The 26,737-nt window shown below is 42.6% G+C and overlaps 1 protein-coding gene across 5 annotated transcripts in view; it reads right to left on the reverse strand.

Annotated features, from left to right (window-relative positions):
* The window catches only part of FRMD4B (FERM domain containing 4B), a 360,926-nt gene that overhangs the window by 66,726 nt on the left and 267,463 nt on the right, over positions 1-26,737 (reverse strand). For all 5 annotated transcript variants that reach the window (XM_050781288.1, XM_050781285.1, XM_050781286.1 and 2 more), the window contains 2 exons: positions 12,432-12,488; positions 11,622-11,644 (listed from right to left, as the gene is read on the reverse strand). In XM_050781288.1, coding sequence (XP_050637245.1) covers positions 11,622-11,644; positions 12,432-12,488 — 80 coding nt within the window. The remainder of the gene's footprint in view (positions 1-11,621; positions 11,645-12,431; positions 12,489-26,737) is intronic.

The raw sequence follows: 26,737 nt of genomic DNA on the forward strand, positions 1-26,737 counted from the left end.
CCTCCTAAGCCACAGGGTCTTTCCATTCTTGGAATTTCCTCCCTACCCCATTTAAACCTTTCTTGATCAGACCTTAACCCAAGTCAGGTTGCAGCTATTTACAGAGTGAAAAGTGAGAACTGAAAGAATTATGTAAGCCTTTCTCCTGGCCTCTGGCCAAAGCTAGGGATGCCTCCCACTGTTTCTGAGCAAGGTGGGAAGTTGTTGGCCCATCCTTCATCCAAAGAAGCTCCTTCACAGGGCTACTGGTGTGAGCATGCAAAGAAGGCCTTCATGGGGGTTTAGGTGTGAGCATGCATTTCTAGGCGTCATGCATTTCTAGCGCCTTCACGGGGGTTCAGGTGTCAGCATGCATTTCTACACCACCTCCGGTCCCCAGTTCCCTCAGATCTCTCAGCTCCTCTTTCATAGGATGATAAAAGATACTATTTGGGCTTTTATTTTATTTACGTATTCATTTATTGAGACAGAGTCTTGCCCTGTCATCCAGGCTGGAGTGCAGTGGCGTGATCTTGGCCCACTGCAACCTCTGCCTCCTGGGTTCAAGTAATTCTCCTGCCTCAGCCTCCTGAGTAGCTAGGATTACAGGCACGCACCACCATGCACGGCTAATTGTTTGTATTTTTAGAAGAGACAGGGTTTCACCATGTTGCCCAGGTTGGCCTCAAATTCCTGAGCTCAGGCAATTAGCCAGCATTGGCCTCCCAAAGTGCCAGGATTACAGGCGTGAGCCACAGCACTTTGGGCTCTTAAGGTGGCCATCCTAGGCACTTGCTGTGTGCGACAAGTGGAAGCATTTTACTTACACAAACTCATTTAGTCTTCATAGCACCCAAGATGTTGGTGCTCTTTCTAATTTACAGATGAAGAAACTGAGATTTAGAAAGATCACCTAGCTGCCCATTATTTTACTAGAGCTAGTACACAGCCAGCCAGTACGTACCTAGGAAAAAATCAAAAAGACCAACCAACCAATCAGCTCTAGGCCTATGATTTACAGTAATAAGGTTTGGCCTTTAGAACTGCATTCAGTCCCAGGTCTCCCTGTTCCTAGGAGTTTTGTGGTCTTAGATAAACTAACCTTTGTGAGCCTGGGTTTCCATATTATAAAAATACGAATACTGACCTGTTGAATAGGATTCTTGGGTATATTACCATAGAATGTTATGAAGGCACTTGCCTATGTTCAATAAATGTGTTCTTTCCTGGCCAGGTGTGGTAGCTCATGCCTGTAATCCAAGCACTTTGGGAGACTGAGAATGAGGTGGTTAAATTGCTTGAGCCCAGGAGTTTGAGATCGGCCTAGGCAACATGGTGAAATCTCACATCTATGGAAAATACAAAAATTAGCCAGACGTGGGGTACACACCTGTAGTCCTAGCTACTCGGGAGGCTGAAATGGGAAGATCACTTGTGCCCAGGGGGCACATGATCTGCAGTGATCCATGATCATGCCACTGCACTCTAGCCTGGACGACAGAGCAAAATCCTGCCTCGGAACAACAACAATGTTCCTTCCTTCCTGATGGTAGTATAATAAACCAAAGATTTTACCAAACACTTTATTCCTACCACTCTCTGCACAGGCTGGTGGTGGATTATTACCATTGAGAAGAATCCCAAAGGGGTGATCTAGGTTAGAGTTGGCAGATTTAATATATTGGACATACTTAAAAATTTTTCGTTGTTCATCTGAAATTCCAATTTAACTGGGCAGCCTATATTTTTATTTGCTAAATCTGGCAACTCTAAGGGTGTATAATAAACTGCCTGGGAAAAGAACTTTGAAAGTAACTTGCCAAGTTACGAGTTGTGAGCAGTTTGGGGCTTGGTTTGACAGGGTCTATTGGTAACCAGTGGAAGCTCAGCGTAGAAACTCACTTTTTCAACATCATGATCCACGGGATTGGTGTCAGCCTTTTATTTTCTCAGCATTCTACCAAAGATGCATCCTGTAGCAGGAAACCTGCTTGTGTTCTGGGAAGTGCAGGGTCCTCTCAGCTAGAATTCCTTTGTCATTACATTTTTGTCTGTGGCCTAACTTGTAACAGGGGACAATTGCTCTGCCCATCTGCATGCTTGATGGGGATCAACTGTCAAGGTATTTGTTTTTAGGTCTAAGGAATTTCTAATGAGAATGAAAATGTGATGAGAGATTTTTCTAAACGTCAGCCAGCTCCCTGAGGACCCCGATTGTGTCTACTTTGAACCTTTAACTCTCTTAATAATGGGTAGAAGAAACATCATCGATAAGAATGACAGACTGGGAAGCAGGTTCACTTGAAAATCTGTAAATATTTTTTAAAAATTTTATTTTTCTCCTGTTAAATTCACAGAGACAGAAAGTAGAATGGTGGTGGCCACGGACTGCAGGAGGAGTGAATGGGGAGCTGTTTAATGGGTGCAGAGTTTCTGTTCCTCCAAGATGAAAAAGTTCTGGAGATTGGCCATACAACATAAACACGGCCAGTCGCAGTGGCTCACACCTGTAATCCCAGCACTTTGGGAAGCTGAGGCGGGTGGATCGCCTGAGGTCAGGAGTTCGAGACCAGCCTGGCCAACATGGTAAAACCCTGTCTCTACTAAAAATACAAAAAATTAGCCGGGTGTGGTGGTGCGTGCCTGTAATCCCAGCTATTCAGGAGGCTGAAGGAGGAGAATCGCTTGAACCCAGGAGGTGGAGGTTGCAGTGAGCCGAGATCATGCCACTTGCACTCCAGTCTGGGCAACAGAGCGAGACTCTCTCAAACACACACACACACCCAACATAAACATTACTTAACACTACCAAACACTACTCTTCAAAAAGGTTGAGATGATAAATTTTATGTATATTTTACTACAATTTTTTAAAAAATTATTCTTAAATCTAGAGTTAGAAAAAGGATACATAGGCCAGGCATGGTGGCTCATGCCTGTAATCCTAGCATTTTGGGAGGCCGAGGAGGAGGGTGGATCACAGGTCAGAAGATTGAGACCATTCTGGCTAACACGGTGAAACCCCGTCTCTACTAAAAATACAAAAAATTAGTCGGGCATGGTGGCATGTGCCTGTAGTCCCAGCTACTTGGGAGGCTGAGGCAGGAGAATTGCTTGAACCCAGGAGGTGGAGGTTGCAGTGAGCTGAGATCACGCCACTACACTCCAGCCTGGGTGACAGAGTGACTCTGTCTCAAAAAAAAAAAAAAAAGAAGAAGAAGAAGAAGAAGAAGAAGAAGGAAAGACAAAAAGAGAAAGAACACAGAAAAGAAAACCAATCAATGCAGACAATGTTTTCTACAAAAGAATGGAAAGTCAAAGAAATGTGTTTCTCTCCTGGGAAACTTCCTACTAGACAAGTGAAAAATTACTTATGGTCAACTTGAAGTCCCAACTCTTTAATCCCTCTTCCTGTGTGTGTGATTCAATGTGTCTTTCCTGATCACACAAAAAAAATGGATTAACCACATTAGCCATCGGAACACAGATAACAAGACTGTATTGTTATGTGTTATGTTATCCCTTACTGTGTTTCCAGAATCAAACCAAAAGGCGTGGAAATGCTTATCGGTGGGGGAATGTAGAATTCTCCCTCAACAATGTCGTCCCACAGCTCCCGTAGACTCTGGATGGTTTGCACTTTGAGAAGTGGAAGTAGTTCATGTCATGCTACTTTCTATTCCTACCGAATGCCACACATGCCTGTGTCTCAGCCAGCCGCTACCTGAAGAGGCCAAGTATGCTGAGTTTCATTTCAGGACCAAGTAGCTATGATGGGTGTAACGGCCTGGTCCACTCCAGTGGAGAAAGAAACTGAGAACTCAAATGGATCAAGAGAGTTACTTCCTGTATAGGACTGATCCTCTGTGGTGTTAGTAACTGTCTAAAGATGTATGAAGGTGGGACTTAGGGTTTTTGTGTTCATTTAGTTGCATCAGGGTTTTTTAAGCTGTGAAATGCAAGGGGTTTTGAATGTAAAATACTTAAGCTGTGAAATGCAGAAGCCTGACTTCTACTCTGATTCTGTGGTTCATAGAGTAGAGTGTGTGGTCCAGCAAGAGGCTGAAATAAGTGTGGAAAATGCTGCTTATGTGTCCCCTTCTGGGAGATTTATAGTGCTCATGAGCAGATTGAAAACTTAGCCAAGAGAACTCGGGGAACTTTGTTTAACTTTTAACTAAGTATTGTAGAGAGGAAAATCACTTCTCAAGCGCTTTTTTCACAAAAGTGTTTTGTTGATTCATCAAAGGCCCAACCTGAAATAAGACAAAAACATTCCATTTCTGTCAAGTAAGCCTTCTTTATTCTGCTGGCCAGGAAGGTAATGATTCTTACAAATTTGTGTTGGGATACAAAAAAAGAAACTGGCTGGGTGCAGTCGCTCACACCTGTAATCCCAGCTTTTGGGAGGCCGAGTCTGACAGATTACGAGATTTAGGTGTTTGAGATCAGTCTGGCCAACATGGTGAAACCCCATCTCTACTGAAAATAAAAAAATTAGCCAGGTGTGGTGGCTAATTTCAAGAATTGCTTGAACCCAGAAGGCGGAGTTTGCAGTGAGCTGTGATTAAACCACTGCACTCCAGCCTGCGCAACAGACCGAGGACCCATCTCAAAAAAACACAACAAAACAAAAACCCGAAAACAAAAAAGGAAACCTCTAACAGTGGTAAAATGCATGTGGTATGGAGCCCTAATTTGCCACTGTCTAGCTATGTGACCTAAGTAGTAAGCTACTTAACAGCTACAAAGTTCAGTTTTCTTATCTAAAATGGGGACAGTGACAGTGCCATCACAGGGTTGCTGTGAGGATTAAACATATTAATAACAGTAACAATGGCAAATATTGTTTATTGAGACAAAGAAACGGTTCCAGAGAGGCTAGGCAAACTACTCACAGGTACATAACAAGTGGCTGGGCCTGGATTTGAACCCAGGCAGTTAAATTCCAAAGCTCCTCTCTTCACTACAGCCTCCCCATAGCGCTTTGCCCACGGGAGATGATATTTTTATTATTGATACTGACGGTAAAGGCTCTGGCAATGAAATTAGATTTCAGAGCTTTAAGTGCTCCAGAGGTGTAAGAACTAAGGGGCAAATTTCTTGAAAGTGTTTTTATCCTCCCTTCGTTAACTAGTCTCCAGAGCATCCAAGGAAATTCCTTTCCCATGGGAAATAGCTGCATTTTTTTTTTTTTGGTAGCACAGTTGTAAATTGTGAATATTCCCTTCCCACTTGAAGCTAAGTGTTAACATAACTCTCATTCTGACCCAGCATTGAATTGCAAAATGTACTCACTCACTTTTTCTTACAAGTAGAAGCACCCTAATCACATAGTTACTTGGTAACTTTCACCTCTCAAAATCTTAAAAAAAAAAAAGAAAGAAAGAAAGAAAGAAAAGGCCGGGCACGGTGGCTCATGCCTGTAATCTGTAATCCCAGCACTTTGGGAGGCTGAGGACAGTGGATCACGAGCTCAGGAGTTCAAGACCAGCCTGGCCAACATGGTGAAACCCTGTCTCTACTAAAAAATACAAAAATTAGCTGGGCATGGTGGTGGACGCATGTAATCCCAGCTAGTTCAGGAGGCTGAGGCAGGAGAATTGCTTGAACCCAGACGGCAGAGGTTGCAGTGAGCTGAGATCACACCACTGCACTCCAGCCTAGGCAACAAGAGTGAAACTCTGTCTCAAAAAAAAAAAAAAAAAAAAAAAAAAAAAAAAAAAAAAAAGCTTTGCTTTTACAAACTTTTTTGTGGCTGGCAGCTGGGTGATAAAGCCTTGCCTCCTTGCCGTGTCAGCTTTCAGGAATTCTCTGTTTGTCTGTGTTGTGTTACCCAAGTAGCCTGTTATCTTTGCAGTTTAAGGGCTGACTTGGAAATTCAGACTGTCATCTATTTAAAGAAAATGGAAGTCCCCACTCCACTATTTTAATTAACTTTCAGAGAGCAGGGTTTCCTACTGGTTATGATAATGTTAACTTAAAATACTCTGAAGGAAACACGGCAGGAAGCAAAATAAAAAGGGGAGGACTGCTATTTTTAAAGGCATTCTAGGAAGAAGAGTTTGAGCAAAGCCATGAAGGCACATAGCATGGGCTACACGAAGAAAAAGGAAGAGAGGCATGAGCAGATACTAAGGAGTATGCACAGCAGAGAATGGGAGATTACATGTGTAATGCCGACCAAGTATGGCCTTGAACGCCAGGTTGTGGTGTTGGTGGGCAGGTGTCTGTGTGCAATGAGAAACTAAGAGATTTTTAGAAATAAACAACAATGATCAAATCTATGTCTTAGGAAGGTAACTGGAGGTTACGCGCAGGCAGTAGTGTGTGGTGGAATCAGAACAGATCTGAGAACTCACCAGCAATGTAACAATCTCTTTGGGCTTAAATTTTACATTTATTACTTTGTTCAATGGAGATAACAGCTATTGTGGTAGGACTGAATGAAATCAGACATGGACATTTAAAATAATGCCATAGGCCAGGTGCGGTGGCACACGCTTGTAATCCCAGCACTTTGGGAGGCCTACAAAGGCGGATGACCTGAGGCCACGAGTTCAAGATCAGTCTGGCCAGTGTGGTGAAACCCTGTCTCTACTAAAAATACAAAAAATAGCTGGGCGTTGTGGTCCTCATCTGTAATCCAAGCTACTCGGGAGGCTGAGGTATGAGAATTTCTTGAACCCGGGAGGTGGAGGTTGCTGTGAGCTGAGATCACACCACTGCACTCCAGCCTGGGCGACAGAGTAAGACTCCATCTCAAAAAATAATACATAAAATAACACTGTAATACTCAATTATTAGCTCAACACATAATTCACACACACACACACACTTTTACAGTCAGGCTGAATGGGAGGGAATGAGGACTGAGAAAGTTGTGGTGCTGATCAACAGAAGGAAAGGAGGGAGCTATCTGACAGGTGGAAAAAAGATGGGAAGGGAAAGGGGAAATCCCAGAGAGCATTCAAGAGAGAATGGAGCTGTAATTCAAAGGGAGACAGTGGAAGAGGAGCTGGTTTGGAGGCTGGGCTGTTGGTGAGGTCAGCTTTGGAAATGCTCAAGAAAGAGGTAGATATTCACAAGGAGTGGACTAGAGCAGCCTTAAGAATTAGGTGTTCAGTCATTGTTTTTACTGAAAAAGTCACTTTGCCTAGGAAGGTATTTGGGTACATATTTTGGTCCACGTTTATTTATTTATTTATTATGTTTTTTGAGACAGAGTCTCAATGCCTGTAGTCTCAGCTGCTTGGGAGGCTAAAGCAGGAGAATCGCTTGAACCCAGGAGGCAGGGGTTGCAGTGAGCCAAGATGGCGCCATTGCACTTCAGCCTGAGCGACAGAGCGAGACTCTGTCTCAAAAAAAAAAAAAAAAAAAATCCCAGCATTTTGGGAAGCTGAGGCAGGCAGATCACTGAGGTCAGGAGTTTGAGACCAGCCTGGCCAACATGGTGAAACCTCATCTCTACTAAAAATACAAAAATTAGCTGGGTATGGCGGTATGTGCCTATAATCCCAGTTACTTGGGAGGCTGAGGCAGGATAACTGCTTGAACCCAGGAGGTGGAGGTTGCAGTGAGCTGCACTCCAGCCTGGGTGACAGAGCAAGACTAAAAATAAATACACACAGATGTTCATCACAGCATATTTTATATTAGCTTTATGGGGAAAAAAGCTAATATAAATAACACCATGATGAACATCTTTTTTCCCATTATATAGGAAACAAGTAATATTTGTAACAATAGGGGAGTCCATCATGTCCATCAATTTGGTAAAATAAAATGGATTGCAGGAACTGTTCTAAGTACTTTACAAATGCAATATTAATTCATTTAATCCTCACAACAATCCTATGGAGTGTGTATTATAATTGTAAGTCCCATTTTTCAGAGGAAACTGAGGCTTGGAGATTTAAAATAATTTGTTCAAGATTACACAGGTAATAAGTAGCCGACCTGGCATTTGAATCAGGCTGTCTAGTTCCACAGTCTTTGCTCTAACCACTACAATATTGCCTCATGGTATTTTATTTTGCCTGACTTTCTTTTTGTGTTTTTTATTTTTATTTGTTGAGACAGTTTTGCTCTGTTGTGCAGGCTGGAGTGCAGTGGCGTGATCTCTAGCTCACCGCAACCTCCACCACCAGGTTCAAGCAATTCTTGTGTCTCAGCCTCCCCAGTAGCTGGTATTACAGGTGTGTGCCGCCATGCACAGCTAACTTTTGTATTTTTAGTAGAGACAAGGTTTTGCCATGTTGGCCAGGCTGATCTCAAACTCCTGGCCTCAAGTGATCCGCCCATCTCGGCCTCCTAAAATGCTGGGATTACAGGAGTGCACCTGGCCTTGCCTGATTTTCTTTTCCTTTTTTCTTTTCTTTTTTTTTTTGTGACACAGTCTCACTCTGTCATCCAGGATGGAGTGCAGTAGCACCATCTTGGCTCACTACAACCTCCACCCTATGGGTTCAAGTGATTCTTTCACCTCAGCCTTCCAAGGAGCTGGGACTACAGGTGTGTGTGACCATGCCAGGCTAATTTTTTTTTTTTTTTAGACAGTTTCACTCTTGTTGCCCAGGTTGAAATGCAATGGCGCGATCTCAGCTCACCGCAACCTCTGCCTCCTGGGTTCAAGCGATTCTCCTGCTTTAGCCTCCCAAGTAGCTGGGATTACTGGCATGTACCACCATGCCCAGCTAATTTTGTATTTTTAGTAGAGACAGGGTTTCTCCATGTTGGTCAGTTTGGTCTCAAACTCCTGACCTCAGGTGATCCACCTGCCTTGGCCTCCCAAAGTGCTGGGATTACAGGCATGAGCCACTGCACCTGGCGCCAGGTGCCTGATTTTCTCAGAAGAGTTTTATAACAAGGCAGGGTGCGGTGGCTTGCACCTGTAATCCTAGCACTTTGGGAAGCCAACATAGGCAGATCAGCTGAGCCCAGGAGTTTGAGACCAGCCTGGGTAACATAGTGAATCCCTGTTTCTACAAAAAATACAAAAATTAGCCAGGTGTGATGGTGTGTACCTGTAGTCCCAGCCGCTCAGGAGGCTGAGATGAAAGAACTGATGGAGCCAGGAGGTGGAGGTTATAGTGAGCTGAGATCATGCCACTGCACACCAGCCTGGGTGACAGAACAATGCTCTGTCTCAAAAATAAACAAAAACAAAACAAGACAAAACAAAACAAAACAAAAACAAAAACAAAGAGGAGTTTTAGAACAAAACTTTGGAGGAAAAACATATCCTCTCTATTCGGGGGAGGAGAAGATCAGATAGGGAGAGCATGGTAATTTACGAAGTGCTCCCATATCTCCTCAAAACCAGCCTGCAAAGCCATTGTTTTGATTAACCCCAACTTATAGATGAGGGAACCGAGGTTCAGAAAGGATAAGTGGCCACTCAGAGGGATGCTGCCAGTCTACGTGATTTCCAGTCCCACACTCTCTCCACTACTTAGCATAGTTTGGACAATTTCGAAACAGTGTCCGCCACTTCAACCCCATGATCACTCAGGAAAACCACCAGAAACAAGCTCAAGTGAAGGCAAAGGCCTGGACTGGGCTTGCCCAGAATTAACTTGCCAACCTTGATGGCCTAGGGCTAAAATATTTGAACAACTGAAGGACTGTCCCTTTTAGGCCTTCCTTTGCTTCAGGCAAGGGATCTTCCCTAAGGAAGGTTCGTGAAATTAACCTTTCTCTTTCTATTCTCCACCTCCCCCACAACTATAGGTTATTATAGCTTCTTCAGAACAACCTTAGTCTCAAAAATCTCATCAGAGGTAGCTAAGAGACCAGACAGGATGATAGTAATAATGAGGATAATAATAACTAAATTAATAATAGTAGCCCAAGGGTGTAGATTATTTGCTGTAAGCCAGATGTTGCCCTGAGCAACGTTTACATACATTTGATTCTCATGACAATTTTATGGGAAAGGTACCATTTTACTGATGAGGAAACTGAGGCTCAGAGGGCGTCAGTCACAGGCTTGAAGGGCTAAGTGGGGAAGGTGGGTTAGCAATCCACAGATGATTGAGTGTGAGCTTTTGGGCCCTGAAACCCTCATTTACAAATTGACTTTATCATCACCCCCCCACATGATTTCTTACCTAGAGTTGTTTTTTAAAAATCACCCCCATAAATGACTGTGTTCCTTGCATATCTGATATTCCCAGGAAACGTGGTTTTTCTGGGAAAGACAAGAGTAGAGACACAGTAGCTTTTTTTTTTTTTTTTGAGTCTCACTCCATCACCCAGGCTGGAGTGCAGTGGTGCAATCTCTGCAACCTTCGCCTCCCAGATTCAAGCAATTCTCCTGCCTTAGCCTCCTGGGTGGCTGGGATTACAGGTGCCTGCTACCTTGCCCAGCTAATTTTTATATGTGTAGTACAGACAGGGTTTCACCATGTTGGCCAGGCTGGTCTGGAACTCCTGGCCTCAAGTGATCCTCCCTCCTCGGCCTCCCAAAGTGCTGGGATTACAGGTGTGAGCCACCATGCCCAGCCTCAGGCGTAAGCCTTTAATGATACTAATGGTCTATAAACTACTTTATCCTCTTTTTTTTTTTTTTTAATCTCCTGCCCTTTTCTTTCCATTAAAAACAATTGGTGTTTGATTTTCATGATTTCTTCAAATTTCTTAACCTAGAAAAATGTAAATACACACACAGGGAGGGAGACAGAGAGAGAGAAAGCACAAACCAGAACTGGTGGGAGATTGTGGTGAGGATTTATGGTGTTTTAAGTGGCATCCTTGAACATTCTACCAAAGCCGAATGGGCAGATGACAAGAGTGTTGGGAATTTCTGAAGTGAAGTACAACTCCGTAACTGGAAGTTTTCAAGCTTGGAAGGCATTATTGTGTTAGTCCGTTAAGGGGCGCATTATTCAAAGACTTGGCTGGGAATGAGTGCTAGGCGATCTGTAAATAATCTACGAGTAAACGTCTACCAGGAGTCGAACATTAACATCGTAGAGGCCGGGCTTTCAAAGGGGTCACTGGCCTACAAAGGGAAGCGTTGCCTCCACCCTTTAACTGTTTCTACAACTCCAACGATTGCACTAAAAGGACAGAATGGAGCAGGTAGAGGGTGAATTCAAATATAAACACTCTCTGTGGATGTGGCCAGTGAGGCAGTTAGAACCAGTGAGTGTCTCCGCAGCAACAATACAACTGTTAGGTCAAGTGTATGAAGGGTGAGGCCCCTCTGGGGCAGCTGCGAAAGAAAGCCCCTATTAATCCCTTAACTAAGCAGCTGATGGATTTAATCTTTTTGTGCATACATTATAACTCTTCGAATACAAGATTATTGTAAGTTTTTTTTTTTTATCAGCATAAGCTATCAAAGCTTTTTATAGATTTCTTCATCTCACTAATTAACAGATGACAGAAAACAGAACTTTGGAGAGCTTCTGGTTACAATTCGCTGGCATTCTGGCTTGAAAAACTGTAAGAAAGCGTCATTCCCTGATTCATTCACAAAAAGAATAGGTCTTTATTTGAGGAGCGAAGAGATCTCAGTCTCCTGCCTCAGAGTTCTACTTTCCTTTGATTTTGTATCCATTGTTATTTAAAATAACAACATAAAATGATTCTTTAGGGTTAGTTTGCATAGTAATATCAGAAAAGAAAATCATTACCTGGTATAATCTCCCTTGGCTTCCTAAAAACAAACAAACAAAAACAAATGGAGTTGATCAATATGTATTTTTGTTAAGCTAAATGAGTTTTATCTTGATTACTTCGCCTCTTAAAGTTCCTAAGTTTTGTTCGGAAGAGTGTTTCTCAGGACCGCTCTCCCTACAGCCATAAGAATTAGGCACTGATAAGAAAACGCTGACTGTCCTGTTAGGAATATTCCTTATTCTTAACAAAAGAAACATCTATATGTGAAAAAGCACAAATAATTATTTCTCACGGTACGTTTTTAAGATCACATGATAAATGCTTTTCATTCAAGTGGCACACTTTTTAGACTGGAGGAAGACCTTTTAAACCACAATACAGGTAAACAAACATATACTATTTGTTTTCCCTTTACTTTTTAAACCAGCATGGAAACAGACTAACGCCTTTAAGAACTAAAAGGCTCTTTTACTGGACCACAAGAAAATGTATACAAAAGTTACTAAATTTATATGAAAATTACAGCTGTTGTAACAACTGCTCCCTCAAGTATCCCAGAGCTCTCTTCCAGGAATATGAGTTTAACTCTTTTCCTTCAGAGCAGGCTAAATCTCATTTTTCTTTGAGACTCACAAGATCACATTGTAGCTCATGCAAACTATTCGAAAGCAGAAGACGGTGGCTCACAGTTTTCATCAGCAAACAACTAACTGGCTTAAAAATCCAGCAGACACTGGCCCATGCAAAAGTTTCAGAGTTGCAGGCAGTTAACAAAAACGAACAAACACAAGGGAGCTGCTAAGAGGCAGTTTGTCCAATCTTACCTGTAAAACAAACGCGGCTAACTTGAAGATGGTTTCGCTGTCTACTTCGATTTGCCCCTGTTGGTGGAAAAGGAAAGCATCATTGAACATGGGGCTATCCTAGGTTGTAGCAAATGACTCTGAAGTTGAGGAAGCTGTCACAGCTTGGCACCTTCAGTTTTCGATCAAATGCAGATCATACCATTGCAGGGGAAAGTGGGGGGTGTGGAGAGACTCATTGAGGGTTAAGGGGAAACCACTCTCTGTGTGTGTGTGTGTGTGTGTGTGTGTGTGTGTGTGTGTCTATTTTAAATAGCTCTGGTGAGGGTTTATGTTTAGAGAGCAGTATTCAGGAAGAAATGGGAATGACTTTGAGGCTAAACATTCAGAAAACTTCTAAATGAAAAATTTTTATCTCTGCAAGTTCATTTTTAAGCACCCTGCAGATTTTCCTAGATTCATTTGTTGAGTGTTTTCCTGGGATAATTATTTTTTCCCTTGTGTTATAGTACAGTTATTTCAGTATACACACAATGCAAATATTATTAAAAATATAAATTCACTTCTGTGTCAAATGACACATTGTTGAGTTCACATTTGTACTATTATAGATAAAATGTGAGGCCTTAAAAATCAGTTACAGCAAATGCTTTGAAGACTAAAATTCTGTTGATTTATATTGAAGTTTGAGGAACTCTATCAGTTTTCCATTTTTTTTTCATCATTCAAAACCCCAAAGAAAAATTGGAGCTCTGGGCCTTGGTAAAGAATGCTTTTTCAGGGTTTGGTACAGTGGCTCATGCCTGTAATCCCAGTACTTTGGGAGACTGAGGGAGAAGGATCACTTGAAGCCAGGAGTTTGAGACCAGCTTGGGCAACATAGAGAGACCTCATCTCTACAAAAAAAAAAAAAAACACCTTTTTCTGTAGCCCAGTAGGGATGCATAGTTATGTGCAGAAAGGGTATAGCTCTATCAATAACACTCATATGCACCTTTATATTTTTTAAATTGTGATGATACATGAAATATTATTACCGAACCATATTATAACAATGAATGGTATAGAGGGATCTTTATTTTAAAAAAAGGTTTCAGTGGTAATGTTAACCTGTAAGTTTTAACATATGCAAAAACAATTCCATGTAACCCCATTATTGCCTAAGTCCTGTATAATTAGTACTTGAAAGGGTATAATGTTTAAGAACATGGAATTCCTGGAAATTGCCCTGCATTCTTTCTTCCTCCCTTCCACCTCTTGAATCTGAGCTGGAGTGTTTCCTAGTTATACCAAGTGCATCAATGGGGAGATTAAGTCATTTTAAAGTAAATATACAATAGACAGATTCACAGAGGTAGTCATGCTCAGTGAGGATTTCTGAAAGGATTGTGCTTTTCTCTCAGGTTTCCACGTGATTTGATGAGGGTTCTCAAAAAACAAACAATATTTTTAAACCCATAAAATAAAATGAGCAAATAAAACCCCCAGGGTGTTACAATGCCAGCAGTGATCATTATTCATGTTTCCCTTATATTACAAGATGAAAACAAATTAATTTCATCCTCTAACACACAGGCCGCCCTTCTGAAACCTGAGACAGAGGATCTGCTTCAAAGTTTTTTGCCTCAAAAGCTGACAGGCCCAGAGCCTTGGAATTCAAAGCTCGCCCATAATCTCTAGAAACAGATTACAAAATCAAAGGGAAGCCAAGCTGATTGTAGAAATCAACTGCTCTCCGCCTTTCAGGCAGGAGACGGTGCTTTTCCAATCTGGTGAAAGATGATGAGGTGGTTCATCCAACAGGTGAGGTGGGTGTTGATCAAGACTAAATTTTAGAAAGGCTACATTCCTTAGTTCAAAGAAAAAGAAACTCACGGCAAGGGAAGACGGCTAACAGGAGAACTCAAAAACATCATTGGGTTTGAAATTAGGCAGGAACGCAAAGGTAAAGTCAAATGTGTCTTAAAATCTTAGAGAAGAAAAAATTAAGATGTTAAAAACACTAAAGATGAATAAAGTGAATTGAAAATTACTGCCAACTCCTCTGCCATCCCACGATCCCCCTTTGCCTCATCAGAACCTTACACAAGTCACCTGAAAAATATTTCCGACACCAACTTCTCAATTTAGTAAATGGAAGTTCAGCAGACAGAAAAACCTACAGCAGATATTCTTAGGGAAGCAGCCAAATGATTTTCTACTTTAGAAGGGTTATTAAGTATAAAAAATGCTGAAATGAGGAACTGAGCAAGACAAGTACCAGGCTCAGACAGCTCCGGAAGAGTGGGGAGCAAATATCCAACTCACCTGTGGACTTTTCCACCTACACAAGTGGCCCCAATGCAGTTCTGGTGGAGGAGGGTGACGGTGCAGTGAAGGAGTGGGCTCTAGCAAAATCTTGTTCCAGGAAGAGAAGAGAATGCATGCTTTGGCAAAGGCCCATATTCTTTTAAAACCCTCAGCCCCTACCTCACCTTCCATTGAACAATCACTGTTCTAGAAACCCCAGTCCACAAATTTTGAGTCCTAATACTGACTGTCAACGTTCTTTGACTCATTCACGGAGTTTACTAAACAATACATCAATCAGGTGTAACATTATTTGCCTAGTTCTCTGCAATTTCATTTGGTGAAATTTAATTAAGACTTATAAAGAACTCCAGGATTTCAAGCCTGAAGTGTAAAAGCTGTTTTGGAAGTGCTGTCTGCCCAGGATGGAACATTTCTTTTACTCTCAACCATGGCAACAGAGATAACCTTATAGGTACTGGGCAAGCCAACACTTGAGAGAAGGATCTCCTCAAAGAGAGAGGTAACAGGATCCTTCAGTGGGTTTCCATGACTGTCATGGATAAACAGAGAGAACCAGAGAAGTGAGTCAGATGATGTGGCTGAATGCACAAAGGTAATATGAACAGTATCAAGTCCTGGTGCCACACCCTCATGGCTAATTTAGCTGGATTATAAATTCAATCAGTAGGTCACTGGGTTCAGGTGCCACACAGGACATTTCATTTTTGTCCTTGGCTTCTTGGATCAGTTGAACAAGACACCAGGCTAATGAGGTGATTATAGGTTTTGATTGCCAAGTAGGAGAACAGAATCAAAGACAGTTTTGGGGTTTGAAAGGGAAATTAGTGAAAATATGATTCCTATTTTTTTTTTCTTTTGCAGATGTTGAGAGGCAATGAGGATCAGGAAGATGAAGTGTAATGTCCAATCCCCTCGAACATGGTAAGTCTGGACTCCCTGTCCAGTGCTCTTTCCACTCTACCATGCACTAGTTAACTTTTTGTGACTCCAGTGCAAATGTCTCATCAGGAATCCTCCAAAGGTATGTTTTTGGTAAAAACTGGAAACAGGTGAGGCTGAGGAAAAATGAATCCAAATGCTACCTCCACTGTTGCTGGGACTGTATGTTATCAACATACATTCTCAAAGAAGAGTGGGAAAATATTTCTTAAGACTGGTTCTGCTCTTCCCATATGGACCAGTACTGCATGGAAACTTACCTGCACTACATCAATGAATATTAATACTGTGGTCACAAATACTTAGGATTTAGACATACTTGAGAAACTACTGGGACACCTCAGTTTGTTTCCAAGCCTACTACTAATGATCTATTTTAAGTATAAGTCTTTAAAATTAACTTGTAGAATACCAACAAATAAATGTAGAAGAAATGAAAAAGAAAGAAAATTACCATTGCACCTCTCCTAGTACTAACTAATTCAGGCAATAATCTTCAATAAATAAAAACTACTGAAGTCTGGCTTAGTGGCTCACACACATAATCCCAGCACTTTGGGAGGCTGAGGTGGGGTCACTGCTTGAGCTCAGGAGTTTGAGATCAGCCTGGGTAGCATAGTGAAACCCTGCTCTACAAAAGAGCAAAATTAGCCGGGTGTGGTGGCTCATGTCTATATTCCCACTACTAGGGAGGCTGAGGTGGGAGGATGGCTTGAGCCTGGGATATCAAAGCTGCAGTGTGTCGTGATCATGCCACTGCACTTCAACCTGGGCAACAGAGCAAGACCCTGTCTCAAAAACAAAACAAAACAAAAAACTCACAATTTTTTCTTTTTTATTTTTTTTAAGACAGAGTCTCATATTGTCGCCCAGGCTGGAGTGCAGTGGCACGATCTTGGCTCACCACAACCTCCACCTCCCGGGTTAAAGTGATTCTCCTGCTTCAGCCTCCCAAGTAGCTGGGATTACAGGTGCCGGCTACCATGCCTGGCTAATTTTTGTATTTTTTAGTAGGGATGAGGTTTCACCATATTGGCCAGGCTGGTCTCAAACTCCTGACCTCAGGTGATTCACCTGCCTCGGCCTCCCAAAGTGCTGGGATTACAGTTGTAAGCCACTGCGCCCAGCCAAAACCCACAACTTTTGAGTGAAAGTTTGATGAGAAAAAGGACAGGATATTTACATAATCACAAATAACTCTCCATAGATTACGTATTAATCACAAAAGGGAAAACAGTAACTCTTCCAAGGGGAAGCTGACACATATCATCCTAACCCTGTGATGAGATATTGCCCATAGTGGGGCGGATTAGCTTCATGAGCCTCCTGATCGTGAGGTATGCATGGAGAAGGACACAACCCCACCTATCCTGTGAAACGAAAATGTTTCACAACTGGAAACTGGGGGTTGGGAAAAGTCTGATTTGTAGCATTAGTTGATGTCGGCAGTGTAAATACTCCCACCATGGCTGATTTCAAGCTACCAATATAACATCATAGAACACAGAGTTGGAAAGAGATGTGAGAATTAGCTCTCATGAGATGGTACAAGCTGGCTTCAGCACACCATGGTGTAGCATTCCTGTCAAAAATGCATTACTAGATCCAGTCATGAGGAACCATGAGACAGATCCAATCTGAGGGATATTCTATAAAACATCTGGCTTATACTCTTCCAAAATGTCAATATGATGAATACAAAAAAAAGAGGTTCCAACGTAAAGGAGACTGAAGAATCATGACAACTAAGTGCAGCATGCTATCCCAGATCAGGAGGGAATATTACAAGGACATTACTGGGACAACTGGACTGTATATTAGGCAATAAATAGTAGAGGTTTAATGTTAAATTTTCTGAATGTGATCATTGTAATAGGGTCATATAAGGGATGTCCTTGATCTTTTTTTTTTTTCTTTTGGGGGGGGACAGAGTCTCACTCTGTCACCCAGGATGGAGTGCAGTGGCACAATCTCAGGCTCATTACAACCTCTGCCTCCCGGGTGCAAGCGATTCTCCTGCCTCAGCCTCCCAAGTAGCTGGGGTTACAGGCACATGCCACCACACCCGGCTCATTTTTTGTATTTTTAGTAGAGACGGGGTTTCACCGTGTTAGCCAGGATGGTCTCGATCTCCTGACCTCATGATCCGCCTGCCTCGGCCTCCCAAAGTGCTGGGATTACAGGTATGAGCCACCGCGCCCGGCCTAGGATGTCCGTGATCTTAGGAAATATACAATGAAATATTTAGGGATAAACAGGTATGATGTCTGTAACTTACTCTCAAGTGGGTCAAAAAAATTTACATATGAAAGGAGAAAGCGCAAATGGGGCCAAATGTTAAAAACTGGTAAATTTGGTTTGGCAGACATACTGGCATCTTTTGGTACTATTCTTTCAACTCTTCTGTAAGTTTGAAATTGTTTCATAATAAAAGTTTGAAGCTGGCTCCAGTGAGTGGTACGTGCCTGTAGTCCTAGCTACTCAGGAGGTGGAGTGGGGAGGATCACTTGAGCCTAGGAGTTCAAGGTTGCAGTGAGCCGTGATTGTGCCACTGCACTCCAGCTTGGGTGGCAGAGCAAGACCCCATCTCTTAAAAAAAAAGTTTGCAAAAAGAAAAATATGGACATATATTCCTGGAGTGGTGGATATCTGTTTTGACTGGCAAGTACCCTTCTCTTTTTTTGAGCAGACAATTCCACTCTTTTGGATAATTACTTCTTTCCCTACTGGCTCTAGTAGAAACACATCATCATTTTTTGAGGAAGGATGGAACCTGCTCCAAGGACCCACTCAAGGATTTTCTGAATTAGACCAAAGGGAAGAAAGTTCCCTCTCTCTCTCTCTCTGGGGGCAAAGTTGGGAAGATGTGAGCTAGAGGGAATCAGTGGCCACAGATGGAAAGGAGCTACTTGACGTTGGTAGTCAACTGTATCCACTGCTGAGCAGGGCCAGACTTCAAAGCTTTTACAGTTCAAAAATAGACAAGAATGATACTCAAGCAGGGTGCTCTGGCTCACACCTGTAGTCCCAGCTACTCAGAAGACTGAGGTGGGAGGATCGCTTGAGCCAAGGAGTTCGAGGCTGCTGTGAGCTGTGATTGCACCACTGTACTCCAGCCTGGGTGACAGAGTGAGACCTGTCCTTAAACAAAAATAAAAGGTTGGGGGGTAGGGGGACTATTTGGATGCTGTCTAGGATGCTCTCACTTTGAGAGCACCAACAAACAGTGCAAAGAACAGATGTAATAAGGACACAAATGTGTGAGCGCATGTAGCTGCCTGGAGTTTAACTCACATCTCATTTCTCCTGAGGACAGATCTACATGGAGGGAGGAATATCCTGGGTCAGAGAAATCCACACTGTTTTTGTTTGTTGGTTTGTTTGTTTGTTTTTGAGATGGAGTCTCACTCTGTCTCCTAGGCTGGAGTACAATTTCAGCTCACTGTAACCTCCACCACCCGGGTTCAAGTGATCCTCTCACTTCAGCCTCCTGAGTAACTGGGATTACAAGCACATGCTACCACGCCCGGCTAATTTTTGTATTTTTAGTAGAGATGGGGTTTCACCATGTTGGTCAGGCTGGTCTCAAACTTCTGACTTTAAGTGATTCGCCTGCCTTGGCCTCCCAAAGTGCTGGGATTACAGATGTGAGCCGTGGCGCCTGGCGACCCACACTGGTTTTTATACAATTAGGCTGGTGGTGGAGGGGCCATGCCAACACTGAAGACCTGCTACTACCCTACAAGGCGATTCTTCCTAAGCCATAGAAACATATTGCTCTGTGCTAATGCCTATATGCCCCCTAGAAAGCCAGGCCATAGCTACTACATTTGCACCCCACTCCTACTCACATCCTTTGGGTACATTATTTTCTCCCTTTTTGTCCAAGCTAGTTGTTAGAGGTAATCTTTATGGAAGATGGTCTCAGTGATATAATGCCCATTCATTCTTCTAGATCAGGGTTTTGCAACCTCAGCACAACTGATATTTTGAGTGAGAGAATTCTTTATTGTGAGGCTGCTCTGTGCACTGTAGGGTGCTAGGCAGCATCCCTGGCCTCCACTCACTAGGTGCCAATAGCAGCCTACCCCTAGCTGTGACAACTAAAAACATCTGTAGACATTGCCAGATGTCCTCAGAATGGCCCCTAGTTAAGAACCACTTCTCTAGATTCTCTAAGTTTTGTTCTTGGGTTAGGCTAGAGTAACCAGAAACCTACATAAAGCATAAGGGCTTATCCAGGTAAAATTGCCTTTTTGGAACTGTGTTCTGGCATTACTCCACTGGCTTATGTTGAAAAACAATATAAGTAACAACCCTCAGAGCTCATTATTTTAGTACCTCCAATGTGTTGTTGAGAACACTGTTTATTATACAATATGATATCCCACTGGGAGGACCCATGGGAGAAGTTTCTGATTTTCCACATCAGTATTGACTGTGCCCCTTCTGAGCAGCTCCTTTCCTTTTACCTTAATGACCACTCTGAGTTATGTAAGTGATTGTAACTCCCTCTTTACTTTGGCTCTTAAGAGAAGTTGAATTATAAATTTGTGGGCTAAATGCTTTACACTAACCATGCTAAATGTTTTATACTAACCTTAATCTTGGCAGCATCTCGTTATTTCTACCTTTATTTTCTTACTTATAAATAACCCTAATTTCATCACTTACTATATTTTAGTATGTTTAGGATTGGCTTTTTTTTTTTTTTTTTTTTCTTGAGACAGTCTCTGTCTGTCGCCCAGGCTGGATTGCAGTGGTGCTATACTGGCTCACGGCAGTCTTGACCTCCCAGGCTCAAGCAATTCTCCCACCTCAGCCTGCTAAGTAGCTACAGGTGTGTATCACCATGCCTGGCTAATTTTTGTTTTTGTTTTTGAGATGGAGTCTCACTCTGTCACCCAGGCTGGAGTGCAATGGTGCAATCTCAGATCACTGCAGCCTCTGCCTCCTGGGTTCAAGCAATTCTCCTGCCTCAGCCTCCCTAATAACTGGGACTATAGGTGCGTGCCACCATGCCAGGCTATTTTTCTGTATTTTTAGTAGAGACAGGGTTTTGCCATGTTGGCCATGCTGGTCTCGAACTCCTGACCTCAAGTGATCTGCCCGCCTCAGGCTCCCAAAGTGCTGGGATTACAGGTGTGAGCCATTGTGCCTGGCCATAATTTTTGCATTTTTTATAGAGATGGGGTTTTGCCATGTTGCCCAGGTTGGTCTTGAACTCTAACCTTGCTTGGGCTCAAGCAATCCTCCTCCCTCAGCTTCCCAAAGTGCTGGGGTTACAGGCATGAGCCACTGCACCCAGCCAGTACATTCAGTATTTACTGTTTTTTTTTTTTATTGAGGTACATACAGTAAAATGCACAAGTCTCAGTGTACAGCTCAATACATTTTGACATGTGTTTGTTACTCATGTAATCATCTTCCAGAACAAGATAGCAAAATCAAACATTTTCACTAATTTTTTCATGTTAGGGAAATGTATATATTTGGTGTTTTTTTTTATTTTTGAGACAGAGTCTCACTCTGTTGCCCAGGCTGGAGTGCAGTGGTACTATCTCCGCTCACTGCAAGCTCCACCTCCTGGGTTCACGCCATTCTCCTGCCTTAGTCTCCTGAGTAGCTGGGACTACAGGTGCCCGCCACCACGCCCGGCTAATTTTTTTGTATTTTTAGTAGAGATGGGTTTCACCATGTTAGCCAGGATGGTCTCGATCTCTTGACCTCGTGATCCGCCCACCTCGGTCTCCCAAAGTGCTGGTATTACAGGAGTGAGCCACCGCGCCCGGCCAGGGAAATGTATATATTTCTATAAACTATATTAAATCAATACAATTATTTTGCTAGTTAAAAAAATGTAAAATAATCTTGAAAAACAATTTCAATTTGCAATTTTTTTTAAATATTATCTTTACTGGTTTGAGCAATTTTAAAATTACCAACCAATTTGAGTATTTCCCTTGCAAATGCGTATTATTTGCTATTACCCATATGTGAAATGAGCCTTTGTTTACTTACCTATTTGAGAACCTATATTTGATCTGAGTTGTATATACATTACTAATATTATTAACCCTTTGTCTTATCTACTAGGTACAAATTGTGTCCTTCAATCTGTTCTCCTTTGACATGCCCTTCTCCTAGACTGTGAAGTCTGATCGAACTGGGACCTATCGCCCCACTGGAAGAACCGTGGGGCCACGAGCAAGTTATTTTTTCCGAAACTCAGCTCCTCATCAGCAAAATGGAAGATAATATTATTAACTTTACTAAGTCATTTGAAGCAGCAATCCCCAGCCTTTTTGGCACCAGGGACCAGTTTTATGGAAGGCAATTTTCCCACAGACCAGGGTTGGGGGATGGTTTGGGGATAATTCAAGTGTATTACATTTATTGTACTCTTTATTTCTGTTATGATTATATTGTAATATATAATGAAATAATTATACAATTCACCATAATCATAATCACTGGGAGCCCTGAGCTTGTTTTCCTGCAACTAGACCGTCCCACCTGGGGCTGATGGGAGACAGCGACGGATCATCTGGCATTAGATTCTCATAAGGAGCATGCAACCTAGATTCCTTGCACGTGCAGTTCACAATGGGGTTCATGCTTCTATTAGAATCTCATGCTGCAGCTGATCTGACAGGAGGCAGAGCTCAGGCGGTGATGCGAGTGATCGGGAGCGGCTGTAAACATAGATGAAGCTTCGCTCGCTCACCCACCCGCTGCTCATCTCCTGCTGTGTGGCCCGGTTCCTAACAGGCCATGGACTGGTAGCAGCCTGTGCCCAGGGATTGGGGACCCCTGGTTTAAGAGCATTCAATAAAGGATGAATGTAAAGCATTTGTCACAAACCCTAGCATCCAAAGACTCTCTTAATGTTATTCTCCACACTAATGGTTGCCATGTTGCTTCTTAAATTCATATAATTATATCTATTTTTAGATTCTCTCCTTTGCTCTGGGTGGCTGTTCAAGTTTTACATAGTTCCATAACATTTAATCACTGTTCATTACAGTATGTGTCAATATCTGATAGGATAAATGCTTTAATTTTCCATATGAATCTTTGACATTCTCTTATTTTCAAAGAAATTTTAAATTAATCTTGTCAAGTTTAAAAAAAGAAATAATAATTTGTCTTCCTCTTTGCAACCATAGCACATTTCTATTGAAATAACTTTTTTTTCAATTTGTTTTAGAAATGGGGTCACCCAGTCTAAAGTGGAGTGGTACAATCACTGCTTACTGTAACATCAAACTCATGTGCTCAAGAGATCCTTTGGCCTCAGCCTTCTGAGTAGCTGGGACTACAGGCACGGGTCACCATGCCTGGCTAATGAAATCACTTTATTGTGATCATAAAGTTTTGTAATATACCTACAAATATCACACACATTCCATGTGAGGATTACTATTCAGTATTTACATTTTGCTATACAAATTTAGCAAATGCTTTTTTTCATCTATTATCTGTTTATTATCATGCAGGATTATTACTACTTTTAGTGTATTTAACTTGTAACCAATGTCTCACTGAAGCTATAATGTTAACAAGTTTTAGCTAATTTATATCCATTTTCTAGGCTTATAGTAAAATTGTCTCCAAATAATATTTTCATGTAGTTCTTTGCAATGTGCATGGTTTATCTGGTTGCATTACATGAAACAGATATTATATCTTACTGCATACCTCTTGTTTGTTTTTGTTTTCTTTGAAAGCAGACATTTTTAAATTTTCATTTTATTTATTTATTTATTTGAGATGGAGTCTCCCTCTGTCGCCCAGGCTGGAGCGCAGTGGCGCAATCTCGGCTCACCACAATCTCCGCCTCCTGGGATCAAGCAATTCTCCTGCCTCAGCCTCCTGAATAGCTGGGACTACAGGCATGCGCCACCATGCCCGGCTAATTTTTGTATTTTAAGTACAGACGGGGTTTCACTATGTTGGCCAGGCTGGTCTCGAACTCTTGACCTTTTGATCAGCCCGCCTCGGCTTCCCAAAGTGCTGGGATTACAGGCATGAGCCACCGCGCCTGCCCTATTTCTATTTTTTTAAAAACAGAGTCTCACTCTGTCACCCAGGCTGGAGTGCAGTGGCGCAATATTGGCTCACTGCAACCTCTGCCTCCCAGGTTCAAGCGATTCTCATGCCTCAGCCTCTTGAGTAGCTGGGATTTCAGGTGCCTGCCACCATGCCCAGCTAATTTTTGTATTTTTAACAGAGATGAGTTTTCACCATGTTGGCCAGGCTAGTCTTGAACTCCTGGCCTCAAGTGATCCACCCACCTCGGCCTCCCAAAATGCGAGGATTACAGGCATGAACCACCACGCCCGGCTTATAAGTTGGTTTGGATCGACTTTTTGGCAGAGTCTACTAAGGCTTAACATACATATGCACTATGGCTCAGCAATTTTCTCCTAAGTATACACCTAGCAGACATGTTTGCATATGTCCACGCAAAGACAGGCACTAGGATCTTCAAGGCAGTGCTATTTGTAATAATCAAATACTGCAAGGTATACAAATGTCTATTTTATTTATTTATTTATTTATTTTTTTGAGACGGAGTTTCGCACTTGTTGTCCAGGCTGGAGTGCAATGGCATGATCTCGGCTCACCACAACCTCCACCTCCCAGGTTCAAGCGATTCTCCTGCCTCACCCTCCCTAGTAGCTGGGATTACAGGCATGTGCCACTGTGCCTGGCTAATTTTGTATTTTTAGTAGACCTGGGGTTTCTCCATGTTGGTGAGGGTGGTCTCAAACTCCTGACCTCAGGTGATCCGCCCGCCTCAGCCTCCCAAAGTGCTGGGATTATAGGCGTGAACCACCGCGCCTGGTCCACAAATGCCTATTAATAAATAAATGAAGCTTGGTATATTCATACTGTATACTACTATTCAGCAGTGAAAATGAACAAGCTGGGCACAGCTACATACGAGAATATGAATGAATCTCAAAACATAATTTGAGTAAAAACAGCCAGACGATAAAAGAATACATACTGTATGATCCCTGTCATACAAAGTTCAAAGTCAGCCACAACTACGAAATGCTGTTAAAAGCAATAGTAGGCCGGGTGCGGTGGCTCACACTTGATCACCTGAGGTCAGGAGTTCTAGACCAGCCTGACCAAAATGGTGAAACCCCATCTCTACTAAAAATAAAAAAATTAGCCAGGCGTGGTGGCAGGCAGCTGTAGTCCCAGCTACTCAGGAGGCTGAGACAGGAGAATTGCTTGAACCCAGGAGGTGGAGGTTGCAGTGAGCTGAGATCATGCCACTGCACTCCAACCTGGGCAACAGAGCGAGACTCCGTTTCAAATAAATAAATAAAATAAAAAAGCAATGGTAGCAGACAGAATAAGGACTGGAAAAGAAACTGTGAGGGGCTTCTCGGGTGCCAGTAATCTTCTGTTTCCTTGATGTTGATGCTAGTTATATGCACCTTTTTTTTTTTTTTTTTGAGACAGGGTCTTTTTCTGTCACTCAGGCTAGAGTGCAGTGGTACTATCATAGCTCACTGCATCTTTGAACTCCTGGGCTCAAGTGATCTTCCCACCTTAGTCTTCCAAATAGCTGGGTCTAAAGGTGTGTGCCACCATGCCTGGCTAATTTTTCATTTTTATGTTTTGTAGAGACAGGATCTTGCTATGTTGCCCAGGCTGGTCTTGAACTCCCGGGCTTAAGCAATCCACCCGCCTTGGCCTCCCAAAGTGCTAAGATTGCAGACATGAGCCACTGTACCCAGCCTATATGCACTTTTCAATATGTATTTTATTCTTTAATACAAAGTTAAGAAACAACTCCTGATCTTACTTGTATCCTTTTCCATCTGACTGAATGGCAACCCCATTCCTTTTTTTTTTTTTTTTTTTTTTTTTTGAGACAGAGTCTCCCTCTGTTGCCCAGGCTGGAGTGCAGTGGCATGCTCTTGGCTCACTGCAACCTCTGCCTCCTAGGTTCAAACGATTCTCATGTCGCAGCCTCCTGAGTACCTGGGATTACAGCACACACCACCACACCCTGCTAATTTTTTGTTGCTGTTGTTTGTTTGTTTGTTTTTTGTTTTTTGTTTTTTTGAGATGGAGTCTCGCTGTGTCACCCAGGCTGGAGTGTAGTGGCACAATCTTGGCTCGCTGCAAGCTCCGCCTCCCAGGTTTACGCCATTCTCCTGCCTCAGCCTCCGAGTAGCTGGGACTACAGGCACCTGCCATCACACCTGGCTAATTTTGTTTTTGTATTTTTAGTAGAGACGGGGTTTCACTGTGTTAGCCAGGATGGTCTCGATCTCCTGACCTTGTGATCCACCCATCTCAGCCTCCCAAAGTGCTGGGATTACAGGCATAAGCCACCGTGCCCGGCCTAATTTTTGTATTTCTAGAGACGGGGTTTTGCCACGTTGGCCAGGCTGGTCTTGAACTCCTGGCCTCAAGTGATCCGCCCACCTCAGCCTCCCAAAGTGGCCACCCCATTCTTAATCGCTTAGATCCAAGACCTCCATTGGCATTACTGGACACAGAGTTGGGCAGTGAGCAATCTGCACAACTGTATTTGGTGCCTCTGTTTACATCTCCTAATACATTATACATATTATTTATTTTCTTTAGTGTCTGATGCCCTACCTGGTGTCACCCCTGCCTAGTAGGTATAGTTCTTAAGGGCACGAATTGTTATCTGTTTTTGCCACAGTTGTAGCTCCAGAAGCTAGAACACTCCCTGGCACACCGCAGGTGTTCAGTATTTGTAGAAGAGCAACTGAAAGAGTAATGAAGTAAAAAGTTGGTGGGGGTATTTATAGCTTTCTTTTTAAAAAGGGAATGCTTCTTGTGTTTCTCGATTCACTATAGATTTGATTTGCCCTGATTTTCAGCTCAGAGTAAGGGACCCCAGGTTTTTGAACTGTGAGGACATAGCCGAGGTTTCACCATCTATGAGAACTGTAAGCACAGTACCTAGACAGCAATTCTAGATATGTGTATGACACTACATACAAAGAGGTGTTAGATGTCAAAACATCATTTACTCTTCTGGATTTATTTTCTACAAAAGTAGCAGGAAAATA

Source organism: Macaca thibetana, chromosome 2 (assembly GCF_024542745.1).
Source record: "Macaca thibetana thibetana isolate TM-01 chromosome 2, ASM2454274v1, whole genome shotgun sequence".
Taxonomy (NCBI): domain Eukaryota; kingdom Metazoa; phylum Chordata; class Mammalia; order Primates; family Cercopithecidae; genus Macaca; species Macaca thibetana.